Consider the following 20,084-nt stretch of genomic DNA (forward strand, 5'->3'; position numbering starts at 1 on the left):
TGATGTTTAGTAATTCGTATTGTGTTTTGGAAACATTTTTGGGAATGTAGGAAAAATCATTATTGAACGGTGGTGCGCGGAGCACATTTTGTTTTAAAAAAAGGGGTTAATGTATTTGATTGTTAGCAATTATTGTTGTGTTGAGTGGATTAGGTGTATGTACTACATGCGTATATCTATTTGTGTATCTAGTAGGTTATGTGGTTGTGATATTGTTTGGGGGTCTGTTTCCCATCATATCAAGCTGGCAAAGCGAGGCACCTTAATAGAGGTTTCCTCAGCCCTTCCAGTTTGCGCCAGGTAAAGTGTGAAAGGGGGTCCGTTTCCCACTATATTTGAGCGGGCAAAGCGTGGTGCCGTGTGATAGGCTTTTCGTCCTTCCAGTTTGCACTCGGTAAAGTATGACCTGAGGGGCGTCCCATTCCAAGTGAGGCCGATAAAGCGTTATGTAGTATTTGTGTTGTCAGATCTGCCATCCATGTTGTATGCCAGTGGAGATGGAGTTTGAAGTATATATTACTCTTGGTTATATATTTTTGGATATATGAGATATCATTTTGGTGTTGTGGTTGTCTCTTGCCCTTGGGCCTATGGCTAGGGAAGATAGTAGATATATTGGAGTGTAGATGCGTATAGTGTATTCAGATGTGGGGCTGGGTTATGACTTGCGTATGGGGTTGGGTTGCAGAATAGATGTTTAAGTGAGATTCTTTTACATTAATGTGGAAGATTTTATTAAAGAAAGAATGGGTTTTGAAATGTTTTGGGGAGTAAAATGAGAATTTGACAGAGAGAAATGATTTTCATACTATGTTGTGTGAAGAGGATGTTTTTGGGAAAAAAACATGCTTATACATGTATACTTTTGGATATTATTTGTCACACTACTTATATGGTATATCATGGTGCATGCATGGTCATTTCTAGCTATATGTTGTGATTGGTTAGGATCTTTGGGATCTCTATTGGGCTTAGTGCTCATCCCACGTGTTGACAAATTTTTCAAGTACAGGGGTAGAAGATTGTACAAGGCTTGAAGTCTTTTACTTTGTTGGTCACAGAGCCTTTTTATTTGTTGGCCGAGTGCCATGTATTATACAAGGGTAAATGCCTTTTCTATATTGTTGTCCAATGTAAGCCTAAGGGCATTGGACCATGCCATGTTTATATATCATCATCATTGTTCCAAGAGAATGCTATTAATTATCGTTTGTTCATTTTTCTTGAATGGGTACAATTAATGTAAAAGGTAATAATATAAAGGATTTGGTAATGGATTTGGGTAATAAAAGTTGGCGTGTTACAACTTGGTATCAGAGCGAGTCGGGTTGAATACTTTGGGTTCGTGGGTAGTGGTTTTTACCACATTGGGTTTAGTATGCTTGGTGAGGACGTTCCACATGGATGATTTATGTGTTAGGACATTGTGTGTTGCATTTATGTGAGCATGGGGTTAAGATTCTGGGATAATACTTGTTGCCGGTGAACTTGCTTAGAGGTCTCATTGGAAACACGCTAAATCAATGTGGTTTCTGATGAGGATTCTTTGAGAGTTCCGAGATGAGTATGTCACAACCCAATCCCGAGTGCTTAGGGCTAAATTCACAACTAGCTAATTAAATCTAATTTTAACAAATTAAGTGCTGTAGGCGGAGAAAAGATAAAGTAGTAAAGAAATTAAATAGGTAAATATAAAATCAAAATACTCAATAATGTTTATAAAAAAATCATTCCTTAGGTCTTTTATTTATTTTATTGATGATCGGATAATTATTACAAAAATACAATATGTCCACATTAAGTCTTGTGCTAGTCCCACTACATGAGTTTGCCACTTTTCCTTACATATCATCACCTGAAAGGGGACAACAGTTATAAGCACATAGTAGAGTGAAAAATATTATATCAAGAGTATATGGCAAAAAATTATCATGGATAATTATTTAGGCTAAAACATTGTACCTTATTTAATTGGAGTTAATCAATAATTTAAATAGCAGAAATGAATTTTAGAATATAAGCAAAATAGTCATAACCACGGTACAAAGGAAAATTAGAATAGAGGTCACCAAAGTGAAAATCAGAATAGAGATCAATGGATCCATAATAAACAGAAGGCCACAAAGTGACCAATCAGAGGCCAATGATTATTTAAATCCCCCAAGGCATGGGACTCTCGTGATGGTTCTCACAAAAATAAATGTTTATATATTTCAAAAATTTAAACAATCATATCCATAGGTTTTAATTTAAGCAAATAAGGTTCATAAAATAATTAACGTAATTAGAAACAGTAATATAATTTATACCTTTGGCAACCCCGTGTGCTTAGGACTGCATTCACAACTAGCTAATTAATTCTTATTTTAACAAATTAAGTGGCGTAGGCGGAGATAAGATAAAATAGTAAGGAAATAAAACAGGTAAATTAATAATTGAAATACTCAATAATTTTTTTTATTTATAAAAATTACATTCTCAGGTCTTTTATTTATTTTATTGATGATCGAACAATTATTACAAAAATACAATATGCCTGCATTAAGTCCTGTCCTAGTGTCACTATATGAGGCTACTACTTTTCCTTACATATCCCCACCTGAAAGGGGACAACTGCTATAAGCACATAGTAGAGTGGGAAATATTATATCAAGAGGATAGAGCACAAAATTATCATGGATAATTATTTAGGCTAAAACATTGTACCTTACTTAATTGGAGTTAAATCAATAATTTAAATAGCAAAAATGAATTTCAGAATATAAATAGAATATTCATAACCACGGTACAGAAGGAAAATCAAAATAAAGGTCATTGATGTGAAAATCAGAACATAGGTTAATAGATCCATGACAAACAGAAGGCCACAAAGTGACCAATCAGAGGCCAATGGTTATTTAAGCCTCCCAAGGCATGGGACTCCCATGGTAGTTCTCACAAAAATACATGTTTATATACCCATTGTCCAATAATTTCTAAAATTTAAATAACCATATCCATGGGTTTTAATTTAAGCAGATAGTGTTCGTAAAATAATTGACGTAATTGAAACAGTAATATAACTTATAAAACATGAATTGTATAAAATAATTTGTGGTAATTCAAGATATACGTACACTATTTTATGGTGACTGAAGGTATAATATTATTCACCTTAATATTGATCCCTAATTTTACTCTTGTTTACCGTAATCAACCTCTCTTATTTTTCCTTGCTTTCAACTTACTAGCCTTTGTCCCTTATTTATATTGAGGTAAGTCGTGGCATCAATCCATGAGGATGCTAGATAATGACACGTTGCTCTTATCCATTAGGCTAAGTCTTATCCATAAGACTTAACACTTATCTCCAATTTTGCTTAGCTTTAGGTTCATTTCACTTTGGCCCAATTTTCAGTTTAATTTCATTTTGGTCCAATTCTTAAAATAATTATATACCATATTTTTGATATGACACAACAACCTCCTAATTAAATTAAATTTTAGCACATATAACTATTAAATTAAGCATATTATATATATTGTTGATATTAACATGATGTTAAAATTAATTAATCATTTGGGGTGTCACATTTCTCCTCTCCTAAATAGGAGTTTGTCCCCAAACTTGTCGTACCTTGGTTTTTAAAAAGATGTGGGTATTTGGCCCGCATTTGATATTTAGTTTCCCATATTGCTTCTTTGACCTTATGATTTCTCCACAAGACTTTTACAAGAGATATAATCTTATTTCAGAGAATCTGATCACGACGATCGAAAATCTGCACTGGTTGTTCTTCATAAGTGTCATGACCCGAACCCGCCCCCGTGGGTTAAGGACATAACCGGCCAGTAATCAAGAGTTTACCTACGGCCTTGAACCAAACCAAACGTATTTTAACAGAGTTAATGGGGGCCAAATGGAAGCAATTTAAAACTTTGTCCATAGAGCTGTGCTTACATAACAAACCATAAACATGCATATTAATAACTCACAACAAAATATGTACTACATAAGGTTCTGTACATACAGGATCATATAAGTCTAAGTTAACCCATCACGACTATATACAACAGATGCAAAGTCTTCGCCAACATGACATAATATAAATACATAACAAAAGGGCGGAGACGGGTCTCGTGCGTGAGGCACAAGGGCTGACTCTCCCAAAACCTTTGTTGTTCCACATAGACTTCGGTTATGTCCTTAACCCACGGGGGCGGGTTCAAGTCATGACAGAGTGGTATCAGAGCACAAGTTAATAACTCACACACTTGTCCGAAAGAGCAATAAGCGTCTAGAAAAGATCTAGGATGCATTCATATGATAAGTGTGAAATTGAAAGCATCGAGAATATGCCTAACTATTTTGATATGAACGATTATGTGCGATAAGTTTGTGAATTACTTGTATTGCAATTGTTTGAATATGTGTGCTTCCTAGTATATGCATACTTGTGTACCTTTTGTATAAAGTATAATGTAAGTTTAATCAGATGGTGAGAACAAGAGGTGGATAGAGGAGTCCTCTACTGCCAGAATAGACAAAATGAAAAGACTGATACAGGAAATGGCAGAAACGTTGAGGCAACAACAGGAGTGGCAACAACAGTGGCAACAACCACACCCTCCACCTCCACCTCCGGCACCTCCTGTGTCAGATAATCAAAATGACAATCGGATAATAGCACTCACTAAAGAATTCAAGAAAATGAAACCACCACAGTTCCACGGGGGACTAGATCCATTGAAAGCCGAAGCATGGGTTCTCGGCATTGAGAAATTGTTTGAAGTGTTCCCTTGCTCGGAGACCCAGAAAGTGCTTCTAGCCACTTTTATGTTAGAAGACGAGGCAAGAAGATGGTGGATATTAATGTGAGAAAATCACAAGGACGTTGACTGGGTGAAATTTTTGGAGATTTTCTACGACAAGTACTTCCCACAATGTGTTCGGGATAGGAAAGTAGCAGAGTTCATGGAACTTAGGCAAGACAACATGACTGTAGCTGAGTATGAGGCCAAATTCATTGAATTGGCCATGTTTGCACCACACGTGATTGACACTGACTATAAGAAGGCGAGACATTTTGAAGGTGGGCTCCGGAGTGACATTTTAGTAAGAGTGAATGTCTTGAAGCTGGAGACCTACATTGGGGTGCTAGACAGGGCCATCATATCAGAGGCTAACATAGCTAGAAAGACTAAGTCAACAACTGACTGGAAAAGCAACAAAAGGCAAAGCTTCTTCTCAAAGAAGAAATTTTCAAAAAAGCAAAATATGGGTTCCTCAAATACTTCAAATTCTTCCCGAGACATAGCTCCCATGTGCAATATTTGTAGCAGAAAGCACCTTGGAGTTTGTTACCATGTGTCAGGAGCCTGTTTCAAATGTGGGAAACAAGGGCATATGGCCCGAGATTGTAATCAGAACAGTGGGAAACTAGCTGCTAGCTCAACTGCATCAATCCCAAAGCCGGGAAATACTATGAAACTTGCCATCACCGGGGATACCATGAGACAAGGGAGAGTTTTTGCACTTGTTCCGGGTGATACGCAGAATGCCAACACAGTTGTCTCTGGTATTATTTCTATATGTAATCAGGATGCTTTTGTGTTAATTGACTCCGGATCCACACACTCTTTTGTGACATGTGCATTTGCATCTAGACTGAATAGACCTTTAGAATTACTGCCATATCTGCCATGCGTGTCTGCTCCATCTGGGGAATCTGTATTGTGTGAATTTATATACCGGTTTTGTGATATGCATGTTGAGGATGCTATCGTATATGTAGATTTGTTGCCCTTAAACTTCAGGCATTTCGATGTAATATTGGGCATTGATTGGTTGACCAAATATTGTGCCACCATTGATTATGTGACAAAACGGGTTGTGTTTAAACCACCAGAACATAAAGAGATTATGTTTGTGGGTAATAGGGTAGTGCCTCCACCTTATTTGATATCTGCAATGAAAGCATGCAAACTGATCAGGAAAGGGTGTCAGGGTTATTTATGCTATGTGTTGTCTAAACAATCTGTGAATGTTGAACTGAATGCTATCCCTATTGTTAGAGAATTTCCAGATGTGTTCCCAAATGAATTACCAGGGGAATTAATAGATAGGGAAGTAGAGTTTACTATTGAAACTGTGCCAGGCACCCAGCCCATTTCTAAAACTCCCTACAGAATGGCTACTGCCGAAATGAAAGAATTGAAAGAACAATTGCAAGACCTGCTTGACAAGGGGTTTATTCGACCTAGCACTTCACCTTGGGGTGCACCAGTATTTTTTGTGAAAAAAAAGGATGGAACTTTACGTTTGTGCATCGATTATCGGGAATTGAACAAGGTAACAATAAAGAACAAATATCCCCTACCCCGTATTGATGACTTATTTGACCAGTTGCAGGGATCACAGGTGTTTTCTAAGATTGATTTGAGATCCGGGTATCATCAGCTGAAAGTTAAGGCAGAAGATATTGAGAAAACCGCATTCAGAACGAGGTATGGACATTTTGAGTTTCTTGTTATGCCATTTGGAGTGACTAATGCTCCGGTAGCATTTATGGACTTAATGAACTGAATTTTTAAAACCTACCTTGACGAATTTATTGTGTTTTTTATTGATGACATTTTGATATATTCTAAAGATAGACTTGAACATGAGCATCATTTGAAAACTGTCCTACAAATACTTCGAGAAAGGAAATTATTTGCTAAACTAAAGAAATGTGAGTTTTGGTTGGATGAAGTTGTTTTCTTAGGGCATGTAATCAACAAGGAAGGAATTTCAGTGGACCCGCAGAAAATAGAGGCGATTGTGAGTTGGCCTACATCGACCAATGTGACAGAAGTCCGTAGTTTCATAGGCTTAGCTGCGTACTACAGGAGGTTTGTGAAGGACTTTTCGAAATTAGCTGTGCCTCTTACCCAATTGACACGTAAAGGGCAACCATTTGAATGGAACGTCGAAAGAGAATCTGCCTTCTATGAACTGAAAACAAGATTGACCACTGCACCAATTTTGACACTACCTTCAGGTACGAAAAATTTTGTAATTTTCAGTGATGCATCTTATAAAGGTTTGGGTTGTGTGTTAATGCAGAACGGAAAAGTTATTGCCTATGCCTCCCAACAGTTGAGGCCACACGAAAAGAATTATCCAACACATGACCTAGAATTGGCCGCAGTTGTTTTTGCTTTGAAAATCTGGCAGCATTATCTGTATGGAGCAAAGTGTGAAGTCTACACGGATCACAAAAGTCTGAAATACTTCTTCACGCAGAAGGAGTTGAATATGCGACAGAAGAGATGGCTGGAATTGATAAAGGATTATGATTTAGAGATTCAGTATCACCCCGGGAAAGCTAACACAATTGCTGATGCCTTGAGCAGAAAGTCAACGAGGAGTATGGCTTGTTTGCTTACTGAACAGAAAGAGATCTTGCAAGATTTTGAGAAATCTGAAATTGAAGTGGTAATGTGTGAACAGGGCGGATTAATAGCCGCTATTACAGCCGAGCCGACAATCATTGACGAAATCAAGCAGAAGTAGAAAGAGGATGAATTCCTTAAGAAAGTGATTGATGAATTTGAGACAAGTCCGAAAGCAGAGTTTGGCATTGAGAATGAAGTGTTGAGATTTTGGAACAGAATGTGTGTCCCAGATATTCCGGACCTAAAGAAGAGGGTTTTAGATGAAGCCCACAGGTCCGTATTTGTTATGCATCTGGGTAATAATAAAATGTATCGGGATTTGAAACAAACCTATTGGTGGCCTAAAATGAAGAAAAAGATTGCAGAATATGTGTCCAAGTGCCTTCAATGTCAGCAAGTCAAAGCTGAACATCAGAAACTAGGCGGTCTACTTCAACCTCTCCCTATTCCTGAATAGAAGTGGGAGCATGTGACTATGGATTTCGTTGTTGGCCTACCCTGGACTTCTCGAGGTATGGATTCTATTTGGGTTGTAGTTGATAGACTGACTAAATCTGCACATTTTCTACCAGTTAGAACCATGTTTAATGCTTATAGACTGGCTACCATTTATGTTGATGAGATCGTCCGTTTATACAGGGTTCCGGTATCTATTGTGTTGGATAGAGATCTGAAATTTGTATCTAGATTGTGGAAGAGTTTGCAGGAATCTATGGGGACGGAACTAAGGTTCAGTACTGCATTCCACCCATAGACAGAAGGGCAATCAGAACGGACAATACAGACTTTGGAAGATATGCTTCGGATGTGTGCTTTGGATTTTCAGGGGAGTTGGGAAGACTATTTGCCACTTGCGGAATTTGCTTATAATAACAATTTCCACTCCAGCATCAGTGTGGCACCATACGAGGCTTTGTATGGTAGAAGGTGTAGATCACCAAATTGTTGGACAGAGGTCGGGGATAGAGCTTTACTTGGGCCTGAAATTGTGCAAGATACTTCTGAGAAAATCAAAACTATTCGGCAAAGGATCAAAACAGCTCAGGACCGACAAAAGAACAATGCAGACATTCGGAGAAGACCTCTTGAGTATGAGGTTGGTGACCATGTGTTCACCCGTGTATCTCCGATGAAGGGCCAAGTCAAGTTTGGAAAGAAGGGCAAGTTGTCGCCTCGTTACATTGGGCCGTTTCAGATTCTGGAAAGGCTTGGCCCAATTGCCTATAGAGTTGCCTTGCCACCGGGATTCGAACAAATCCATAACGTGTTTCATGTGTCGATGTTGAAGGGTTACCTCCAAGACCCGTTCCATGTGATTGATTATCACCGGGTAGCTATTGATGAAAATATGGAGTACGCCGAATGGCCGGAAAGAATTGTTGACCGGCAAGTGAAACAATTGAGAAGCAAGTCCATCCCAATGGTGAAAGTAGAATGGAAAGAACACTATGGGACGGATGCCATGTGGGAAAAAGAGGATGAAATGCGCCTGTGATATCCACATTTGTTTCCCGACGAAGGTAAAATAAGTTTGAGGGACCAAACTTCCTAAATGGGGGAAGACTGTGATATCCCTGTTCCGCAATATGTTAATTGGTTCTTAATATGAGTATGGTTATGTGTTTAACATGATTTTGTGTGCCATTATGTGAAAATATGTGGTTTTGAATTTCTATCTGTTCACCGTAGGAATATCTGTTTGATTATCTACTTTGGGAATTAAATTGAAGGCCCTATCGGCCACTGAAACCAAAATTGATTACGCCATTGTGATTAGTGTAATTTTTAGAGCCTACGGTGAAATTTAATTGGAAATTGATTCGGATCAAATTAAATTAATTTAATTAGTGAATTAGTGCTCTATTATTATATATTAAAATAATATAACAAGAGGGGCTTTTATATGAGCACTACACACTCAATTTCTCTTCCTTAGCTTGACTTGGATGATTATAAACTTTAAGGAAAAGGAGAGGGTCAGCTAGAGAGAGAGAGGGTGAAGGAAATTGGAGTTTTGGCCTCAAAGCTTGGTGATCTTGAAGGCACACTCAAGAATTTACCATAAATTGTAGGGATTAAGCTCCTAGGTGAGTAATCACCCCTTGGTTCATAAGTTTGAACTTGTGATTTTGTATATTCAAGCTAGTTGGGTGATCAAGAGTAAGAGTTAATATGATTTGAGTTGGTTTTGTTGATTTGGTAGTCTATATGCACATGCATGTGAAGAATTGTTTTGAAATTGCATGTTTGAGCACAAAATGTATAATCCATGGGAGATTTTGATTAAAGCTCTTATTTTGACCTTCTCTTCATCATCTAAGTTGAGAATGAGAGTAATTTTCCACATGCATGTACAATTCACAAGGGTGTAAGTGTTGAATGCATGAAATTATTATGTTGGTAATGAATTTGGTGTAAATTGGGACATGCATGAGATTAATTTGTGAAATTGAGCTTCATAATGTTGTGATTTGGTGTTTATACCATGTTAGTACATGTATATGTGATGTTGGAGCCAAAAGCATGCATCTAGAACCTTTGAATGTCGAATTGAAGCTCAAGAACATGTTCTGAATTTTCCAAAATTTTGATTCCCGCTCGAGCGGGGAAACTGCCGCTCGAGCGTGAAATTCGTGTTCCCAGTATTTTCTGCAGACATGGTGTCCGCTCGAGCGGGGAAGTTCACGCTCGAGCGGGGAGCCATGTAGAAAGGCCTTCCACTCGAGCGCCAGAGTTTGCGATCGAGCGTAAATTTGACATATCCAGTACTTTTGCAGGCCTCAAGGGTCCGCTCGAGCGGGGAAGTCCACACTCGAGCGGGGACCCTGTTTTCTGAAATTTTGAAAAGACATTCTGTATTTCATTTTCTGTTCTCTTTCACTTCCAAGTACTCTTAGGCATGCATTGAGCATTGTAATTGAGTTAAAGAGATAAGAATGAAGCCTAAAGAGGAAAATGTGAATTTAGAACGGATCGAATTGTTTGTGACCCTTTTGTGTTTATGGAACGTGTAGGGTCGAGCTCCAGGGCAAACCAACCAACCGATCACTATGAGTAATATCTTAACAGAGATATTTGAAATACTTTGTTGTCCAATTGCTTACTTCTATGTAAGTTTTAAAAGTTCATTGATTCGATTGGTGGATAATGTTTGCTATACCAAATGAGTGGGCCAGAGGCCAGTCTGATCTGAATAATAGAATGAATGGGCCAGAGGCCATTTTGACATGAATGGATGGGCCAGAGGCCGTTTTGACATGAATGAATGGGCCAGAGGTCGTTTTGGAATGAATAGATGGGCCAGAGGCCGTTTTGACATGAATGGATGGGCCGGAGGCCATTTTGACATGAATGAATGGGCCAAAGGCCGTTTTGACAAGAACGAATGAATGGGCCAAAGGCCATTTTGTCATCTGAATGGGTTAAAGGCTGTTTTGACACAAATGAAAGTTTGAATGGGCCAAAGGCCAGTTTGTTTGGAACCACAGTCACTTGACCTAAATTGTGTATATATGTTAAATTGAAATATGAATTGGGCCTAAGGCCGTTTGAAGCATATTGTTCTACATATCGTCTGTATAGCTTCTTTAATTGATATTATTCGCTGGGCTTTCGCTTACGCTCATTCATGTGTTTGTAGGTGAGCCAAGAGAAGCACAAACGCAGCCCCAGTGAAGTCTATGTGGAACAACAAAGGTTTTGGGAGAGTCAACCCTTGTGTCTCACGCACGAGATCTGTCTCCGCCCTTTTGTTATGTATTTATATTCTGTCATGTTGGCGAAGACTTTGCATCTGTTGTATATAGTCGTGATGGGTTGACTTAGACTTATATGGTCCTGTATGTACAGAACCTTATGTAGTACATATCTTGTTGTGAGTTATTAATATGCATATGTATGGTTTGTTATGACGTGCCATGTACGCACAACTCTATGGACAAAGTTTTAAATTGCTTTCGTTTGGCCCCCATTAACTCTGTTAAAATACGTTTGGTTTGGTTCAAGGCCGTAGGTAATCTCTTGATTACTGGCCGGTTATGTCCTTAACCCACGGGGGCGGGTTTAGGCTTCTCTTGGCTCACCTACAAACACATGAATGAGCGTAAGCAAAAGCCCAGTGAATAATATCAATTAAAGAAGCTATACAGACGATATATAGAACAACATGCTTCAAACGGCCTTAGGTCCAATTCATATTTCTATTTAACATATATACACAATTTAGGTCAAGTGACTGCGGTTCCAAACAAACTGGCCTTTGGCCCATTCAAACTTTCATTTGTGTCAAAACGACCTTTGGTCCATTCAGATGACAAAATGGCCTTTGGCCCATTCATTCGTTCATGTCGAAACGTCTCTAGCCCATTTATTCATGTCAAAATGGCCTCCGGCCCATTCATTCATGTCAAAATGGCCTTTGGCCCATCCATTCATGTCAAAACGGCCTCTGGCCCATCCATTCATGCCAAAATGGCCTCTAGCCCATTCATTCATGTCAAAACGGCTTCTGGCCCATCCATTCATGTCAAAACGGCCTCTGGCCCACTCATTTGGTATAGCAAACATTGTCCACCAATCGAATCAATGAACTTATAAAACTTACATAGAAGTAAGTAATTGGACAACAACGTATTTCAGATATCTCTGTTAAAATATTACTCACAGTGATCGGTTGGTTGGTTTGCCCTGGAGCTTGACCCTACACATTCCATGAACACAAAAGGGTCACAAATAATTCGATCCGTTCTAAATTCACATTTTCCTCTTTAGGCTTCATTCTTATCTCTTTAACTCAATTACAATGCTCAATGCATGCCTAAGAGTACTTGGAAGTGAAAGAGAACAGAAAATGAAACACAGAATGTCTTTTCAAAATTTCAGAAAATAGGGTCCCTGCTCGAGCGTGGACTTCCCCGCTCGAGCGGACCCTTGAGGCCTACAAAAGTACTGGATATGTCAAATATACGCTCGATCGCGAACTCTGGCGCTTGAGTGGAAGGCCTCTCTACATGGCTCCTCGCTCGAGCGTGAACTTCCCCGCTCGAGCGGACACCAAATCTGCAGAAAATACTGGGAACACGAATTTCACGCTCGAGCGGCGGTTTCCCCGCTCGAGCGGGAATCAAAATTCTGGAAAATCCAGAACATGTTCTAGAGCTTCAATTCGACATTCAAAGGTTCTAGATGCATGCTTTTGGCTCAAACATCACATATACATGTACTAACATGGTATAAACACCAAATCACAACATTATGAAGCTCAATTTCACAAATTAATCACATGCATGTCCCAATTTATATCAAATTCATTACCAACATAATAATTTCATGCATTCAACACTTACACCCTTGTAAATTGTACATGCATATGGCAAATTACTCTCATTCTCAACTTAGATGATGAAAACAAGGTCAAAATAAGAGCTTTAATCAAATTAAATCTCCCATGGATTATATATTTTGTGCTCAAACATGCAATTTCAAAACAATTCTTCACATGCATGTGCATATAGACTACCAAATCAACAAAACCAACTCAAATCATGTTAACTCTTACTCTTGATCACCCAACTAGCTTGAATACACAAAATCACAAGTTCAAACTTATGAACCAAGGGGTGATTACTCACCTTGGAGCTTAATCCCTACAATTTATGGTAAATTCTTGAGTGTGCCTTCAAGATCACCAAGCTTTGAGGCCAAAACTCCAATTTCCTTCACCCTCTCTCTCTCTAGCCAACCCTCTCCTTTTCCTTAGAGTTTATAATCAGCCAAGTCAAGCTAAAGAAGAGAAATTGAGTGTGTAGTGCTCATATAAAAGCCCCTCTTGTTATATTATTTTAATATATAATAATAGAGCACTAATTCACTAATTAAATCAATTTAATCTGATCCGAATCAATTTCCAATTAAATTTCACCGTAGGCTCTAAAAATTACGCTAATCACAATGGCGTAATCAATTTTGGTTTCGGTGGCCGATAGGGCCTTCAATTTAATTCCCAAAGCAGATAATCAAACAAATATTCCTACGGTGAACAGATAAAAGTTCAAAACCACATATTTTCACATAATGGAACACAAAATCATGTCAAACACATAACCATACTCATATTAAGGACCAATTAACATATTGCGGAACAGGGATATCACAATAAGAGAGATCTTCTTAAACTTTCAAGTTCTCATAATAGACAACATGCTCTGAATCTTGAAGATATCATCGAAGCATCGAAACGTGAAAAACATTGTGGACATCGGACAATTCAGGTGGCAGTGCAAGGCGATATGCCACAGGACCAATCCTTTCTAGTATCTTGAATGGCCCGATGTAACGTTGGTTTAACTTTCCTCGCTTTCCAAATCGGATAACCCCTTTTGTTTGTGAGATTTTAGAAAAAATATGATCTCCTATTTGAAATTCCAAGTCTCATCTCCGTGTGTCTACATAGCTTTTCTGGATGCTCTAGGCAGTGCGAATTTGCTGTTGGATGAGTTGAATTTTATCACACATTATTTCCATGATTTCAGGGCCCAATAACTTTTTATCTCCGATTTCTGCCCAACATAGAGGTGATCGGCACTTCCTTCCATAGAGTGCTTCATATGGTGCCATTCTAATGCTTGCTTGGTAACTGTTGTTATAGGAAAATTCCACTAAAGGTTGGTGCTTATCCCATTTACCTTTAAGGCCTGGTACACATATCTGTAACATGTCTTCCAAGGTATGGATTGTCCTTTCGGATTGTCCATCAGTTTGTGGGTGATAGACGGTACTAGACTTCAGTGTAGTTCCTAAAGCTTGCAATTTGTTCCAGAAGTAAGACATGAATCGAGGGTTCCCAAAGCTTCTTGCAATTTGTTCCAGAAATAAGACACGAATCGAGGGTCTCGGTCAGACACGATTGAAACTGGGGTATTGTGCAATTGAATGATCTCCTTGATGTATGAGGCGGCACACTTATTGAGAGAGTACGTGGGTCTGATTGGTAGAAAATGCGCCGACTTTGTCAATCGATCAACTACAACCCATATCGCATCGTTCTTCGAGGCCAACTATGGTAGTCCGATAACGAAATTCATAGTAATGTGTTCCTATTTCCATTCAGGAATGGGAAGCAGTTGTGCCTGGTTTTTCGCGCTCTTCGGAGGGGTTTACTCTCCTCAGATACGATAGCCCTACAGTTCAGACTCCCGTGGTTCTGAATCTAGTTTCACAAGGGCAATGTGAAACAGGAAAAAACAAATGAGAGTCCAAATTCGACAAATCCAAAAAAATCCATTAATCATCAGAGATGCCAAAAGTGGATTGCATTACCAGATTTCAAATTCCCCACCTAACTATTTTTGAGAAATTTAGGAAACTCGTGACTTGTGCCAAAGGATACTTGTCTGTTGTAACCAAAGTTGTCTCAATTTAAGAACTTAGGTATGAGAGGGAAAGGTCATGAATTGAGCACCCCTCTCACCCGATCAAAGATCGGCCTCTACTAATCATGATGTGAATTTTATCAACATTATATGCTCTTGTTTTGATTTTATTATGCTAACTATGTGAGACACACAAGTATAGATTGTTTTGTTTACTTTGGAAATGACTTGATTTTTTGTGATTTTTGTTAAAAGAGTTTTGAGTGCACACAACTCTTAAGGAAACAGATGAGCTTGTACATACATTTGATCAAAATCAACCCTAATGCAAGTAAAATAACCTTCATCCATACGCATTCAAACATTTCATTTCGAGTAAGCATGTGGCCTCATGGTAAGATGCTAAGCATAGTAACAGTTACACACATGAATATGCTAAAGCCATAAATGTTTTGCTAATACTTCGAGGTAAGATAAAGAAAAAGAAAACAATTAAAAAAATGCATGGCCCTAATAATGCACGTGACTAATTCAACACATACAAGAATGAAACTACTAAGTTTGGCTATTTAACATGTCATATTGACCAACTCAAAGCATCCGGTAACACACGTATTCACGCAAGTAGGAAATGACAATGATATTCAAGAATGATGAACCGAACTTTAATGCATGCAAAAATGGATGCATGTACGACAATCATATGAAATGAAAATATGATACTACACATGACCACGATAAGCATAAAAATAAGGGGAGAAAGAAATGGGAGTTGGAAGACATACATCACATATTACAAATTTTTCCTCGCACAAGAGGGTCCGAATGCCTAATCAACTAATTATTACAAACCCAGATGAAAGCTACTAATTATTACAATACAAGCGAGTGAACTAATTAGTAACATGAACTACTTAATTGCAAACACAAATGAATTGGCTAATTAATTTAATAGAAAATACGAACTGAAGTAGCTAAATTAAAAGGATTAGAGGAGAGGCAGTGGATCATGTCGACACGGGTAAGAACATCCTCCCGAAATCCCTACTGCTAACTGCCAAAAGCTGCTTTATTCATAGTCTGAAAATGACTCTATTTTGGGCCTTAGGATTTGCTCTGTTTCACTGAAAAAGCACCATAGTCGTACAAAAAAAGGGGTCGGCCAGCCTTAAGAAGTGGTTGGCCGTATAGAGCTCTAGTCGGCCGGCCATTGATTTTGGGAGAGGATTTGTTGCAATCAGAACTGGAACAGAGCAAAAATAGGAGATTTCCAATAGATGTTCATCCTTCCTTCTCTCACTGTCAAGAAAAATTCTCAAGGAGAGAGTAGGTTTGCTTCACTAATCATCAATCATTGCAAATTTGTTGCATAATGATCTTTAAAAGAAAAAGGAAAAGACTTAGCTAAACACAAAAAAGGTGCTATGCTCCTTACATTCTTCCTATCATGAACTTATTCAAGGAAGAGGTAGATATGCTTCACTCACAAATCATCAAGTCACAAGATAGTACATGATGATCATAGAGCAATCAAAATGAAAAAAAGGTAACAACTCAAAAGTGTTGTCAACTCATCTCCCTGCTCAAGGCCTACTCAAGGAATAACAATGAAACATCAATTTCCATGCTTCAAAGTAGAACTAGGAGAGAGTTTTCAACACTTCTCAAGAAAGAGCTCTTTAGGAGCAACAACGCAAGTAAGGGAATAAAACAAGAAAAAAAAGCTATCTATCAAAGCTTAAACACACAACTTGCCAAATTTGTTGATAACTCCTCTTTTTCATGGAACAAGGATGAGACATCCATTTCTATGTTTCAAAAAATGATTGATAAGAGAGTTTTTCTACACTTTGACCACGAAAGCTACTACCTGGCTTCAAGGTGGATAACAAGAATATGAAAGCCAGAAATTTATTGCTAGGTAAGCAAACTTGTGGCAGGGTGGCTAAGCCTAAGCTCTAATCCTCCCATAACCACAAGGTTCCAAGTTTAAAATATAACAAGGTAAAAACGATCAACTCCAACAGATTGGCCGCTATGTCCTAAACACGCCAAATCTAAGAGAACTTACAACAACACAAATATGATATTTACAGCATAAGAAGTAAGAGCACATGTAGCGGGAAGGACTAGGACCCTTTTATAAGCCCATATTCAAGTCATATCATACAAAAACAACCTAAAAATAGTGCTAAAAAGTTACTGAAATTTAACCAAATGGTGTGAAAAGAAGGTAAAAGAATGAAAGAAAAACAAAGGGGTGCATAACAGGTGAACTAGCCAATGAAAGGGTGGCTAGATCACTCATTTTTAAAAATTTTTAATTACATTTTAAGCTTAAAAACAACTCTGAAATCAGTATAAAAGTACAAGAAAAAGAGAGAGAAAATATGGTTGAAGAGTTCAAAGATTACCTCTTGAAAGAGAGGATGTTCTTCTTAGTTCACAAACCACACTCCTAACACTCTCTAGGATTTGAAATTATCTTCAAGAACCTTAGCAAAAACTTTAAGTTCAAGCTTGTATGGTGTATCTCTTATGTATGTATATTGCAAGAGAGAAGAGATGTGTTGGACAAGCTATAGGCTCTTGGAGATTTTTTCTAACCCCAAACCACGAGGAGGGTCTTGTATTTATAGAAAAATAGCTTCTCACATCGAAAATATCTATAAGGAGATAGCTGGTATAAAGCATGTGCATGGGAGCAGCTATAGCTGTCAAAAATATTTGCTATCGGCAAACATGGTTGAGCGACCATGATGGGGTACGGCCAACCAAATAAAACTGGTCTGCTGGCCATGTGATGTCCTACAGTTCTTTGGGTGGTTAGGGTAAAAGAAAACTGGTATTGGTCAAGAAGGGGGTGCAAGGTTTAGGTTTTGAAGCTCAAAAGTGAATTCCTTTTGCTGAAAACTTAAAGAATTGGCACAGTGTAACATTTCATCATCGTGTGTTCATAGTGAAGCGCCCAAGTCTTAAGGGTGGTCAAAATGAGGTGCCCACAATTGCCCTTCTTTTAGACAGAGCTCAAAATCATTTCATGACGTGAGTGAATGTCAAAGCTCGAAGACGACCCATTTGACAAGGCCATAATACTTAGGCAAACAAACAAAATGTAAATACAATTGGTTGAACTCGAAAGTTGCCTACATGTCCCTTTGTAAGAAATCAAACCAACGTAGTTCAAGGGCAGGATGAAAATGATATGCTCATGCATTTGGAAACTGGACATACACACTTTGCGATGTCGATTATTTTTGAAAGTTCATGATTGTAAAACAATGCAATGAGTAATAAGAAGATAATAGCAAATGAATAAAACAAGCCTCAAGTTTAAATCAAAACGGGTCTAACCTTGTCTCACACATAAAGGAGTAAGCAAACAACAATTCCAAACACATTTCATGTGAAAGGAGAAAAGATGGTGTAACCAACAGGCGTATCTAACCGTATCTCATACAGAGAGAGGGAAGGTTTGGACCAACTTCAAATCAACATCCTAACGCGTTTCACGCGAAAGGAGAGAAGGGTGGTGCAACAAATAGGCATATCTAACCGTATCTCATACGGAGAGAGGGAAGGTTGTAACCAACTTCAAATCAACATCCTAATGCGTTTCATGCGAAAAGTGAGAAGGGTGGTGCAACTAACAGGCGTATCTAACCATATCTCATATGGAGAGAGTGAAGGTTGTAACCAGGTAAAAAAAACATCCTAACATGTTTCACGTGAAAGGAGAAAAGGGTGGCATAACCAATAGGCATATCTAATCGTATCTCATATGGAGAGAGGAAAGGTCAGCCAAACTACATTTCATGTAGAGAGGATGAAAGATGTAAGCCAAACTATGTTTCATGTAGAGAGGGTGAAAGATGTAAGCCAAACTATGTTTTACGTAGAGAGGGTGAAAGAGGTACAAGCGAAACTACATTGCACATAGAGAGGGTGAAAGAGGTACATGCCAAACTACACTTTGCACATAAAGGGTGAAAGGGATACAAGCCAAACTATGCTTCGTACAGAGAGGGCAAAAAATCTATGCCAAACTACATTTTGCGCAGAAAGGGTGGAGGGTGCAAGCCAAACTACACTTCATGTCGAAAGGGTAAAAGCTCCATGCCAAACTACGCTTCGCATAGAAAGGGTGGAGGGTGCAAGTAACAAGATGATATAGGAAAGATACACATGAGTGCAATACAATTGTTGTAATTGATATAAAATATGAAGTGATGCATGTTCCATGCAACGTAATAGAGAAAATGAGCAAAAACAGTGCCATTAGAAGCACTTCACAGGGAAAAAGGCAAGGAACACCCCACCATGCATAGGGATATGCCATTACATACCCTAAGATAGAAAACCTCTCAGGATTACGTCTCACATGTCTTGAGGAAAGAGAACTGCTTGGGAACGTGTTTCATACGTTCCGAGAAAAGAAAAACCGCTCAGGATTGTATTTCACATGTCTTGAGACGAGCACGGGAAAAAAGATCCTAAACGCGCTTCGGCGTGAAAGGATAAATGATACAAGGTAACGCATGATGTACATGGATGCAATGGATACGATAAACTATATGGTAATGTAGAGGATGATGCTTAGGCAATGCAAAATAAAGCGTTACTTTAGAAGACACCTCATAGAGATCTCTATTCCACCTCCGATTTATAGTTCAAAGGTCCTCAACTGCTCAAAAAAATAAAAAAAAAGGATACAACTTGCTCAAACTTGAGATCAGGGCACTTTCACACTTCGAAGAAAATGACGAGACCCAGATCGGTGCATCCAGAATGCAATCTCAGAATTTTCTTAAGTTGGAACAAACTCAAATACTCCCATTTTTCATCCTCAAGGTGAATACAAGACCTCTCATGCCCAAAAGAGGTAAGATCTCAGCAAAACACACCATGACCCACTTAAAGGCACGACCGGCCAAAAGATGGGCTGGCTGGCCAAAAGAATGGTCGCCGGCCACCCGACCTGAATTTGGGGGTAGTTTGGGGTTTTCACCCGATGGCTCATTAAAACAACCTCTTGGCTTCATTTTCACGCACCTTGACATCCAAAAATACACTTCCTCTCTCTCTAGGCTCTTTCTCTCTCCAGATTTTCACTCCATTCACATTACCCAACGACGCACGCAAACTTTATTTGTAAAACCCTTTTGGCCCTTTATATTTTGAATCGATTGGATTTTGGTTTGGTTGAGTTTTTTGGGTTTCTCAATGTTCTTGGCTCATTCTCACGAGTTTTCCTTGGTTTTCTGTACTCACTCTCGAGTTTTCACTTTTTCGTCT

The 20,084-nt window shown here is 38.6% G+C and overlaps 1 protein-coding gene across 1 annotated transcript in view; it reads left to right on the forward strand.

The window, feature by feature from the left end:
* The window catches only part of LOC145803419 (uncharacterized), a 31,954-nt gene extending 18,215 nt beyond the window's left edge, over window positions 1–13,739 (forward strand). The window contains exon 3 of the mRNA XM_082896690.1: window positions 13,563–13,739. Within this exon, the coding sequence (XP_082752816.1) occupies window positions 13,563–13,739 (177 nt within the window). The remainder of the gene's footprint in view (window positions 1–13,562) is intronic.
* The last annotated feature ends 6,345 nt before the right edge of the window (window positions 13,740–20,084 follow it).

This window comes from Camellia sinensis, chromosome 12, assembly GCF_055761805.1.
Source record: "Camellia sinensis isolate YWXY chromosome 12, ASM5576180v1, whole genome shotgun sequence".
Taxonomy (NCBI): Eukaryota; Viridiplantae; Streptophyta; class Magnoliopsida; order Ericales; family Theaceae; genus Camellia; species Camellia sinensis.